This window comes from Harpia harpyja, chromosome 22 (genome assembly GCF_026419915.1).
Source record: "Harpia harpyja isolate bHarHar1 chromosome 22, bHarHar1 primary haplotype, whole genome shotgun sequence".
NCBI lineage: Eukaryota > Metazoa > Chordata > Aves > Accipitriformes > Accipitridae > Harpia > Harpia harpyja.
Window position 1 is genome coordinate 4,498,435 of NC_068961.1, and position 12,360 is coordinate 4,510,794.

General features: G+C 48.5%; 1 protein-coding gene across 7 annotated transcripts in view; it reads right to left on the minus strand.

Moving 5' to 3' along the window:
• The window catches only part of SHROOM2 (shroom family member 2), a 130,660-nt gene extending 126,157 nt beyond the window's left edge, over positions 1-4,503 (minus strand). For 3 of the 7 annotated variants that reach the window (XM_052773618.1, XM_052773617.1, XM_052773615.1), the window contains exon 1: positions 4,093-4,350. In XM_052773618.1, the coding sequence (XP_052629578.1) occupies positions 4,093-4,305 (213 nt within the window). In that variant the 5' untranslated portion in view covers positions 4,306-4,350. Of the gene's footprint in view, positions 1-4,092; positions 4,352-4,429 lie in introns of those variants that run through there. The other 4 variants (XM_052773614.1, XM_052773613.1, XM_052773622.1 and 1 more) reach the window with 3 other exon arrangements.
• Positions 4,504-12,360: the final 7,857 nt, after the last annotated feature.

Sequence of the window (12,360 nt, forward strand, 5' to 3'; positions counted from 1 at the left end):
GTCCTGCAGCCAATTAGTAGAGAAGCATTCCCTTATACAATTTAAATAATTATTAGGTAAAACAAATTACAATTCACACCTAACCAGAAACAGGAGCACATTAGGAAAGTACAATGTAATAAAGAGAAATAAACAAAAGTTCAGAGTCTGTCTGATACTGCTTCTTCTTGAAAGACAGCACCTCCAGCTGGGGCATGAATTCAGCACTGATTCAGGAGACAAGAACTCTATCTACTAAATCAACAACAAAACATCCTGCAACAGTCCAGGTTTCACTTGGAAATCTTGCCGAAATACCAGCCAAGCCCAGCCTTGATTAGCCTGCAATGAGATCATAGCTTGAGGAGGTACGGCTGCAGGCCCTTGTAAAGCTGATACTAAAGAGGAATTTATTTAAATGATACGTCGATCTTTCTTGAAACGTATAAACTATGATGTTTTCACATTTATTAATATAATAAGGATAACGTTGACTGCAGAACAACTTCAGAGTTCCTAAGAATATTGTTAGTACAGGAAGTGAAATGACTTTCTATCCATCACCCACAATCAATGCTGTGACTGACAATACAAGTTGGCCATCTCAGATAAGAGTAATTTTAAAGTAAAAGTAATCAAGATAATGCAGCTATGGGAGATTTTCACAAGATTTACACCCGAGCACCTCAACTTTTCATTGTCATTATTTCCAGTAAGATCTCCCTCTTCAGAATTTGTTTCTTTAAAAAGAGGAAAAACCAAACTGAGGCTTGTGAGACTTCTAATGAAAGTCCTCAAAGTTGTCATTTCACCTTCTGTTGAAATACACGTTGCCATAAAAAGCAAGTTCTTTATTTCAAGATGTCAAATTAGGCAAGAACAAGCTGCCTTTGGGCAATTTTTTTTGGAATGTTATCATACACACATGCAGAGATCAGAAAAAAATGTAAAGCATTTTTTTTAAAGGGACATTATAAAAATAATAGTAAGGAACACAACAACAACGCTAAAAGACCTTTTTCTTAAATATTAGCAACGCCACTTGCACATGGGTGGGGCAAGTTTTAGAAGACCAGCTATGTTTAAAGATCGAGCAAGCTGTATCATGCACCGTTTTTCCTCTGTGCCTATTGAAGCAACAACAAAAAGGGCAAGGGGGAAGGAAAAAAAAAAAAAAAAAAAAAAGGCTCACGCCTGGCAGGTTAACTTGATATTCCACCTACCTGGTTCAGGACTGTTTCTCCAAGCCTTGTTTCAGTTAGAGAAAGAAACGCTGTCATGAAACAGGGAAGCCTGCCCACCCCGTGGACATTCCAGCCGCTGAGCACACGCTTATTCCCCTGCTGAGGCTGGACACATTTTCTCCTCTTTAGCATGCCCTCCCCTGCCTGATCATTGGTAGTTTGGTGGATCAAAGGACACTCTTGTTTTAATTGACTAGATTTCCAGCTAATAAATTCCCAAGTAGTGTTTGCAGCTCTTCTTGCCCTAGACTCTCCCTACGGTATCCGTAACAAAAAATTTCCCTTCCTGTCAGCAAGTGAAATAGCCGCACAACCAGAGGAACTAACACCCAAGAGGTGTGCTACGCAGAAAGTGCTGCAAAATGAACAACATACACTTGCTCACTAATTTTTCAATTACAGTATTTTCTGGTGCTACTTTTCTGGCAGTTATGACAGTTGTCCCATACATGCTAAGGAAAGAAGGAAATATTTACACCACAGACTTCCCAGCCTTTACATAAAGGTGCAACTTTCTTCAAAGGCTGACCTTGCTTTTAAGACAACGGTAAAAAAGGAGACAGGCAGAATTTTAGAAATCCCCCTTAAGTAGCTGCTATCTGAGACTCCATTCACACCTTGTCACATTCCTCTCCTTAAAAAGTGGCAGTTGGCGTCATCCATCCTCACTTCCCCAGAGCAGCCCTGGACCAGAGTGAGACAGAGCTCCATAGCCAGCTCACACTTAAGCACAGCCTGAATCCACAAAACCAGGAATTTTTCCACAGGTATCCTGAAGGATTCGGTCCAGTGGGTTTTCTTCGATCCCCAACTGACCAGCCACCAGCCTACCTGAGAAGGGACAGCACACGCCACAGGGAGAGGAGAAGCGCAGGTGAAGTGGCATCTCCTCTTCCGTGGCAGCCCGGTGATCCCCACGTGTACTCAGGAAGGGGGTTAACTCGAGTTCAGGGCTCTCTTCAGCTGAGAGGAGACAAACTTTACATCTCCTACTGCAAGGAGGGATTGTTTTAACCACCCGGTATTATTCTTCCCAGTAGCTTTCCACCAGCAGAAGCAGTACAGAAAAAAACAAAACTCAATACCAAGATGGGTGGGCTGAATCACGAGGAAGATTTTGCAGCAAAAGAATTGTAGTCCTGGCGCCACGACCTCCAGTCCCTGGTTTCAAAACTAGTTCTATACACTTGCATCCAACAATGGCAAATGAAAATACACCCCAAAATTTAGCCGCAAGGATCCAGGTCATCTCTTCTTCCTAGGTCAGCACCGATGGACCCAGATTTCTCTTCCACACAGGAGCACGGTTTCAGGAGATACCAAGGCTGTGGTGCCACTTAATTATTCCTTTGCAACAGACCCAGTTTACAAGGTTCCCATCTCCAGACACTTCTCTCCACATACCACAGCCACATCCTCATGCCACAAATACTTAAGCCTGTTACTTAATACCTAGGTAACATTACGAATAAGTATCACTGATCAGTCTTTAGATGTAGCACTTATTAGCCATTACCAGAAAGGTGGAATTATTTGATTTGGCACTTGATAGCTAGTACAGACATAGTAAGCAGCTCTGTTCTCCTTTCCTCAAACGCTCCCAGGTTTGATATTCTGTAATTCAGGGTACTGGCAAGAGGCCAACAGACACCCAGTCATTTTTCAGCATATACATCTTCTGACACTGTTGTTTCTTGAAAAACAGCAGTAGGGAAGAGCTCTAGAAAAAGATGGTTTCAGAAGCGCTAACTTGTAAAGTCCATAATGCAGTTGTTTCAAGGGTGGGAGAAGGGAGCCAACTAGACAACTGACAATGAAACCAACTGAAAAATTAGATTAGAAGAATTTCTGCTGTGGATAAAACAGGACTTGTTGACCTCTGACACTCTCTGTGCACTTCTAAAATGGGAACAGGCAGAATCCACAGGACTTGCAGACAAAGCATATACATCTTTCCTACAGATCTTGAGTAAAATGCGCTTTGCTAATGAGGATTTTTTTTCCCCAACTACACATGGATCTATTTTAATGTGTTTTCGCTGTGCAACAAGCAAGCTGTCTTAACAGCAAAACCCAACAATTACTGGGGATGGGGGTTCTTAAGTCAAAACACACGCAGACGAAAAACATTTTCCAGAAAACGTGATGTATTTCTCTAACTCGTGCCCGATACACTGAGATTAAAGCTGTAAGTATACAAGGACATATAAAAAAAAGCGATGAGAAAAAAAAACCCAAAACAACCAGAAAGTGCAGATATGCCCAGGAGCCTCCCCCTCCCCCAGCCCCGTCTACGGAGCACGGATTTGGTCCCTATCCACAAGACCTTTTGTTTAAAGGAGGGAGATACAAAAGGTTACCCTCATCATTTGGAATTCGCAAGTGCAACAGCAGCGGCGAAAACTCAGCCTGAGAGCCGGGAGTCCTAGTCTCCGCACCTTCCTGCGCCAGGAGCCCGGAGGGAGGGCGGGGAAGGGCCCAGCACCGGGGGCTCGGGTCCCCCGGCCAGCTGCCGGCGCCCTCGACGACCGCACCGGCTTTTTACCGGGGAGGAAGCGCGGGCCAGAAGCAGCAGGTCGGTGGGAGCGGCGGGGCGGACTGCGCCCAGCAACCTGTTGCCCCCAGACCTGCCGGCATGTGCCGGGCGGCGGGTGCCCCAGCGCCCACGGGTGCCCGTGCCCCGGGCACGAACGGCCGCCTCGGGGCCTCCGCGGCACCGCCGGCACCTGCGCTGGGGCCGCCCCGGGCTGCGGGCAGGCGGCGCGGCCGGACCGGGCCCGCTGTCACCGCCGCGGGCACGCCACGATGGAGCCGGCCGGACACCCCCCCCCCCCCCTCCACACTCACACACGCCCGCGGCGCTTCTCACCTTGGTGATGATGAGGGGCTCCCCGTGCTCTCGTCCGCCCTTCAGGGTGAAGCCCCAGGGAGCCCCGCCGGTCAGCAGCACCTCCACCAGCTTGTAGCCCTCCGCCGCCCGCTGCTCCACCATCACCATCACCGGTTCCACCAGCACGGCGCCGAGCCGCGGGTCGCCGCCGGCCAGCCGCTCCCGCCCGCTCCGCAGCCCCACGTCCTCCATGCAGCGACCCCCCACCCCCCCTTCCCGCGCCGCCAGCGGCGCCTCGTCGTGGCCGGGGCCCGCCTGCCTCTGCCGGCCGCTCCCCGCTGCGCGCCAGCCGGCGGCAGCCCGCGGAGCCACCTACCCGCCCCGCAGCGCCGTCCAGCCCGGCCCCATCGGCGGCGAGAGAGGGCTGCTCCCGCCCGCCCCCTCCTCCTCCTCCTCCTCCTCCTCCTCCTCCTCCTCCTCGGTATTGTCTCACGCCGAGGCCAGAACCCGGCGGCGGCAGCAGCGGGGGGGCGGCTCCAACTTGTGGCAACTTGGCGGCGGGGCAAACGGCGGGACGCCGGGAGGAGCGAGGCGAGGCGCCCCCGCCTGCCTGCCTCCCTCCCTCTCACCCCCAAAAATAGGGCGAAACCCGCTTTCCACCGCGGGTTTCCCCAGCGGGGGAAGCCGCTCGCCCCTTCCCGAAAGCGGGCAGCCCCGCAGCGCGATCCCCTCAGGCGAAGAGGAGGAGGAGGAGGGAGAGCAGCCCCGGGTCGGCCGCCAGACAAAGGCGGCGGCGACAAAGTCCGTGAGCCCCGAGTCACCCCGGGGCCGCGCCGCCCCCGCCACACGCAGGGCCGGCCGCCCCTCTCCTTCACCCCCCGTCCTCCTTCCCCCGAACAAAAGCGGCGAGCAGGTGGAGGGCGGCCGCGCCGCTCCGGCCCCACGGCAGCGGGGAGGAAAGGGCAGCCGGCGGCTGCGGCCTGCCCCCGGCTAGGGACGCCCCGCCTTCGCGGTGCCAGGCGGCGGGGGGGGAGGACCGCGCCGGGCCGGCCGGGGAGTGGAGGAGAGAGGAGGGGCGGCTTTTCCCGCCCCGCCGCCGCGGCGCTTGGCGGAGGGAAGCCGGGCAACATGGAGGGCAGGTCAGGGGGCAGACCGCGGCGGGAGGCGCTTTCTCCCGGGCCTTCCCCCGCCCCGTCCTGCCTCCATCACCTGTGGGGCGGGAGGGGCCCCAGCCTGTGCCGTGCCCGGCCCGCCCGCCGAGAGCCTCTAGTGGCAGCCGGGGGCGAGGCGGGGCCGGGCTGAGGTGAGGGGAAGCGGGGCCGCGGGGCCGCGGCAGCCCCGGCGCCGGAGGATCGCACGGCCGGAGGCCTCAGGGGTCAGAAAGGCGGCCGGGCCGGGCCTGGCGGCAGCACCACGGAGCGGTGGTAAAGGCAGGTGAAGCCTACAGCAAAAAAAAAAAAAAAACCTAAAACAAAAAACCCAAATAGAAAGCGATTTAGGTGGCACAGACAGTCCCAGACGTCGGTTGGGTCGCAAAACGACTGACAGAAAAGTTTGGTGAGGGAGTGCGAGGCAGGACTATTTCATTATTATTTTATGGATGGGAAATAAATGCTGAGTTCGGGGTTGCCTCATCTCTTTGCTGAGTTAGTGGTGGGGCTGGGGCTGAAATGCTTGTTTCCTGCTGGACTTCAGTCTCTCAGCTTAATTGCATCACTTTAGAGGAGGTTTCAGTGGTTTAAATCAGGACCAGACTTGGCCTGGAGTACCTGAGTACCAGCACACAATCCTCATTTGCTTTTCACTGTCAAGCAGGTGAAGTACTGCGTGATCCAAGACGCAGAGAAATCTGTATTTTAGTTCCTGAAAGACTAGTGAACCTCAAGGTACTTCCGCGTGTGACAGACTGTCTCATGGAGATGCCTGGTATGTGTAGTGGGATTCCAAGGTTTTGTATATATGTGAGAGTTCACATAGTCTGCTCCTGAAAGTGGCCATTACGCCATTCTCATTATGTAGTCTGACCCTCCAACTCCTGTTTCAGCTGGTTTGTTCCTCAGAAAGCTCTCCTGCCTTGCACTAAAGCAATTTGTTTCTACAATACTTTCAACATTACTTATAGTATGTTTCTCTAATACCTAAAGAAAACTGGTTTCAGGATTGAGAGCATCTGAGGTCATCAATCCCAGCAGCAGATTGGAGGACATACAGAAAGGAGAAAAATACTTGATTAGGATGATTGTTGTTCCCCTCATGACTAAGGGACAGAAGGAACCATGGAGAGGGCACCCAAACTTACACATACTTCTGTGAGGATCCTGCTAAATGAAAACCTTAGACCAAACCTGCGTATTGCATTGAGCTCTTTAAGGCCTCTAATGGCTTGCAGATCGTCAGTCAGATTTCTTCTCGAATTCTTTTCTATCATATAGACAAGTGCTAATTGTAAGACAAATAATTTAAAAAAAAAAAAAAAAGGCACATGTGAAGGGAAATACAAATAGTTTTCTCCATGTCCTGTCTCCAGTTGTTCTTGGAATCTGAAACAAAGTCTTCAGTTATGTTTGTGTAACACATATCAGGTTGTCAACACCGCAATGTATACTCAATAACCTATAGCTGGAAGTTTCAAAAAGAGCTGCAGTGTACAATTTTGTTGTTTGGAAGCATGATAATAAAAGAAAGATCCAGAATAACAATTTGAAGTTTAGTGTATCCCCAAGTATGCACATGGAAATGAAATGGAAATAAAATAGCTTATATCATTAACGAGAAGAGCAAATTACGCTTCCAAAAATGCCTTCTCTATTTGTATCCCCTTCTTTTCAACCGCCAAACATTCATTCTTCATCTTGAACTTTTTGTTGTCCATAAGAAATTGAAGATTTACATTCCTGTTGTGGCTTTTTGATTTGGTCTTATAAATCCAGTATTGAAGGATGATGAAGAAATCTGAGCACAGATTTTAAAACTGGAATATCTAGAGCCAGGTACTGGCATCTATGTTAAGGAAGCCAAGTGAAAACCATCAAACTCTGCTACTGTAATGACATCAGTGGAAGATGTGGACAAGTAGCCCTCGGGAAAGCAGTTGCCTAAAGAAAAGCTTTCACACTCCCAATTAAGAGACCTCAGTAAAGAACAATTTTTGAGCTCATGCTTGCTTAGAGCCTGATAGTCTGACACAGTCATCAAGCAGATCCTCAACCTGTGGCTGACAGTTCAGAAATCAGACTTCTTTATTTTGCCTGACACCTTTTTTTGCTTTTAATGTTACCAATGGAAAACTAAGAGACCACTATGTAAAGTTCCTCATACATGTAAGTTTGACAAGGCAAAGCAAGACAGGAATTCTCTTTTGTCGTATCGGTCAAATTTCTCTTCAGATCTTTTATATCCTCCCTCTCTGTGGGATTTGAAGCTTGTTCAGAACCCAGCTGGAGACTTGTACTCATGCTCTTCTTAAAATATTGTGATAATTTTATTACTTGAATTTCTGCAGCTTCTGCCAGCCTTCATAAGGTTTCAGATAGTCATAAAGAACAAAGGATTTAGTAAATGTATTCTAAAATATTACTTTTCATTTGTGTGATAAGAAAACCAATGATAACTGTATTTGTCTAACAAAAGCCTCAGTGACCATATCCTCAGTTTTCTCCCTTACATCATTTCAGTTGTCAGATGTTGTCTGAGTATACAGAGGTTAGCAATGAAGGTAGAAATGCAAGATATATCAGGGTGCCGTACACGTATGACAGGAAGTAACGGACTTTTTCACACTAAGGGCAGAGAATGGTGCGTCTGTGAGCAATGTGGTATAAGAGGGATCCCCTTCTGTAATAACACGTGCCATTAATATTATCAAAGATACTTTGAAGTGATACACAAAAGTTACCCAAACGCCTCCTCCTGCCATGCAAAAGGAGCTATCACACTTTATTAAGGGATGGTTCCCACAAATCCAGTTTGCAAGTCCCTGCCCTGTATACAACAAAAGCGTTCTGCAGTAAACCAGGCTCCTTCCACAGTACTTCACCTGTCTTCCTGCCTTGGTGCTTGAAGCTTATTTAAAACAATTTCAAGTGAAATTTTGTTCTACGGAATTTACTCGGCCTTCATTCTTTCTGTTGCACAGATTGCATACCTGTTCCCTACTTAGTCATTGAGATTACCAAAACTGTGAATAAACTCCTCTATGGCAGGATTTTGTTTAACAGTATCAGGCACAGTATGCTGTTAAGGCACAGCCTGTTTCACCTTCGTGGCTATACACCACATACCTTTTCCTTAAGACACCCTGCACTGAATTGCGCAGGATACCTGGAGGATGACTCTAGAATAAGGTGTTTTACTCTCAGGCTTGAGAACATTCATTGTGCTGGACCTTGCAGTGCCAGCAGGGCTTTTTTTTTTTCCCCAGGAGCTGAGAAATTTGAAAGAAGTAGAGGCTTCTGACTCATAGTCACAGAGTAAATTATTGAGGTGAGTTAAGCCTTTACAACCTCCCACTGTTTGTTACCACTCCTTTCCTGGAGCTAACCACCAAACATCTCAGTTCGGTGAAGAGACAAAGTGCCTCTGCCTCAGCCATTTGAAATAAAAAAATGATGCCCTGGGGCATGCGTAGTTCATCGACAATTTAAGTTAAGATGCTGGGCTATGAAATGGAGCAGCTGATCCATGGCACATGTTCTGCTCGGTCAGCTCAGTTAGAGGGGTTGCAACCTCTGGCGAAAAGGCAGAGCAGACTCCTACACGTCCTCAGTGGTGTTTGCCAAAATAACCTAGCTATTTGATAATTGTATCAATGCAGCTTCTTCTACCTAATCAGCTGCCATAGTTGCTGAAGAAATATCATTTTAGTCACCAGTGGTGGAACAAATGTTGATAGATAGAAATGTATGTATCGTGTGATCTCTACAGCGAAGATGAAAAGATTCAAAAACTCTTTTCTGAAGGCGAGAGTTGTAAGAATACTGTGAATCCAGTGAGAATACTACCAGAACTCAGGGGAAAAAAGGATTACAAGGTAGGAGTTATGGACTTGCATATCTTGTTCCTGGAGAGCTCTCTCTAGACCTCAATTCCACTGGCACAGCAATCTGTAATACTACTGCTGAAATCTATAAGGCAGGCATGCACATGTTGTATGTGGAGCAAGAGTTAATCCTATGTAGTGTTTATGGTACATTTAACAAAACATACAGTGAAATGTAGAGTCATAGAACGGTTGGGTTTGAAGGGACCTTTAAAGATCGTCTAGTCCAACGTCCCGTGGGCAGGGACATCTTTCACGAGAACAGAGTTAAGAAGGGGAACCCCCAGTGAGTAGGGGGATTGGAATGTGAGAGGAACCCCTCTGCGGACACCGAGGTCAGGGAGGAAGGCAGGAGGGGATGCCCCCGCAGCCCGCGGTGAGGCGGCAGGCTGTCCCCCCCAGCCATGGAGGGGAGCGGGGGAGCAGATGCCCACCTGCAGCCCGGGGAGAGAGGAGCCCACGCCGGAGCAGGGGGATGGATGCCCCCCAAGATGGCCGGGGCTCCGTGGGGAAGCCCGCGCTGGAGCAGGCTGGGACTGAAGGACTGCAGCCCAGGGAAGGGACCCGCGCCACGGAAGTTTGTGAGGAACTGCAGCCCGTGGGAGGGACCCACGTTGGAGAAGTTGGTGGAGGACCGTCTCCCGCGGGAGACACCCCACGGCGGAGCAGGAGCGAGTGCGGAGGAGTCCTCCTCCCCCTGAGGAGGAAGGAGCGGCAGAGACCAGGTATGGCGGACTGACCCCATCCCCTGTTCCCCTGCGCCGCCGGGGGGGGAGGAGGGAGAGAGAACCGGGAGTGGGGCTGAGGGGGAAGGAGGGAGGGATGGGGGGAAGGTGTTCTCAGGTCGGGTTTTACTTCTCAGTATCCTTGTTTTGATTTGATTGGTAGTAAATGAAATTGATTTTGTTTCTTCCCCAAGTTGAGCCTGTCTTTTGCCCGTGCCCGTAAGTGGTGAGTGATCCCTTCCAGTCCTGGTCTCGACCCACGAGCGTTTCTTTATATTTTCTCCTCCTCATCCCACGGGGGCTGGGGTGGGGAGGAGTGAGCGAGCGGCTTCGTGGTGCTTTGTTACCAGCTGGACTTAAACCATGACAACATCCCTCACCAAATTCAGCTCCAACTGTGCCTTAGCTTTCCTAATCCCATCCCTACACATCCAGGCAACATCTTTATATTCTTCCCAGGATACATGTCCCTGCTTCCACTGCCTGTGCATTTCCTTCTTATGCTTTAGTTTGACCAGAAGGTCCTTACTGAGCCATGCCAGTCTCCCACCTTCCTTGCCTGATTTCTTACACATGGGAACTGAGAGCTGCTGTGCTCTCAGAAAAAAAGTCCTTAAAGAGCTGCCAGCTCTGTTCAGCTTCTTTGTCCCTGAAGGTAGTTTCCTGGGGGGTCCCATCCACTAATTTATTAAACAACTGAAAGTTACTTTCCTAAAATTCAGCATCCTGATTCTACTCTTCACCTGGCCCATATCCCTCAAGAGTGTGCATCCCACTAGGACATGATCATCGTAGCCCAGGCTGCCACCGATCTTGACATATCTAACTAGTTCATCCATGTTGGTAAGCAACAGGTCTAGTAACACTTCTCTTCTGGTTGGGCTGTCTATCACCGAGATGAAGAAATTATCCTCGACGCCCTCCAAGAGTCTTCTGGACTGCCTACAGCTTGCTGTGGTGCTTTTCCAGCAGATGTCGGGGTGATTGGAGTCCCCTGGCAGGATCGGAGCCTGGGAGTATGATGCTTCCTGTAGTGGAAGTAACACTACTTCATCAACAGGCTCCCCTTGATTGGGCAGCCTGTAGTAAACACCAACCATGAGGTTTCCTTTGTTGGCTTGGCCCCTAATTTTTACCCATATGACCTCAACCTGTTCATTGCTGCTTTTCTAAGACAGCTCTGTGCCATCAATCCATTTTTTTTTACATAGAGGGAAATCCCCCTGCTTCCTTACTTGTCCCTTCTGAACAGTTTATAGCCATCGATTGCAGCCCTCCAGTCATGGAATTCATCCCACCACATTTCACCAACAGCGATCAGATTATAGCTTTCTAGCTGCACAGTGGCTTACAGCTCCTTCCTGTTTGAAACTGAATGTCTTCAAAAATAACCATCACAAAGACCAAAACAACTGAAATAGTGATAAGAAGTTCCTGTAGCAGAAGTGGATGGAATTTTTTATCAAGTAATTCAAGGTTTGGCAAGCTGCTGACAGTTTATTGTGGAGTCTGAAAGTCCTGAGAACCTGGAGAAACAGGTTCGGTAGCAGCCCAAGAGACAGACATCCTGGCATAGCTGGGAACCGGGAGAGTTTCCTTTGGAAACCTGCCATGTTTCTTCTGATGGATTCAGCATAATCATGCTCTTCTGCAAAACACTTTGATTTCAACAAATTATCCATTTTCCCAGAATGAAAAATACCATGTTTAAGAACTCGAGCAGGATGTCTCCTCTGTGATTTAGGCACCTTTCCCAAGTGTGTCTTGTTTCTCCTGTATTACAAATAAGGCTTCATCAGCACATAGTTAGTGCTGGAGAAACCCTTAGAAGTTCTCAACCTTTCAGATAAATACTCAAATATATGTTGACTTCTTCAGTTCTTTAGGGCCAAAAAAAAAAAAAAGCTTCCATGTTCTTTATCTAGGGTTTTTTATAAAGCTGAATTTTGTGAAAGAATAGCATTTCATGATACTCTGGTATTTCTATCCCCATGTTTTTGATTCAAACTTTGTTCAGTTCTTACTTATTCTCACAACATCACATATGCTTTGTACCTCAGAGCAATTTTCTGAGGGTGAAGAGCACGCGCTGCAGAACAAACGGTGGCTGTGAGTGACCAAGAGAAAAAATGTAATGATTTGCTAACAATAATATTCTTGGCTCAGATCTTGCGACCAGTTAGACCTGTAGTCAGAGAAAAAGGAGACAAGTCCAACACTCATAATAGTTATCCATAGCCTGCTTCAGGATTTATAATTTTCATGATTTTGCCTGATGATAAGATTGAAAATCAAAGGGCAATAGCAACTCCTTGTGTGCTTGCAGAGTCAGAAGACAACATACAACCTAGCAAGAGGAGGTGAATGGGTACCCAGCTTTCCCTGGGGATGGGATTTGCAGCTGCTAGGCAAATTCAGGCACAAGTTAAGTCACACCTTGGCCATAGTCCCTCTGGTATCTGTATACCTGTTCCTTTTCCAGTTCCTGCATTAGGGCCCTTTGTCAAATCATATTACAACATCTCGGACTACCACTTTACAAAG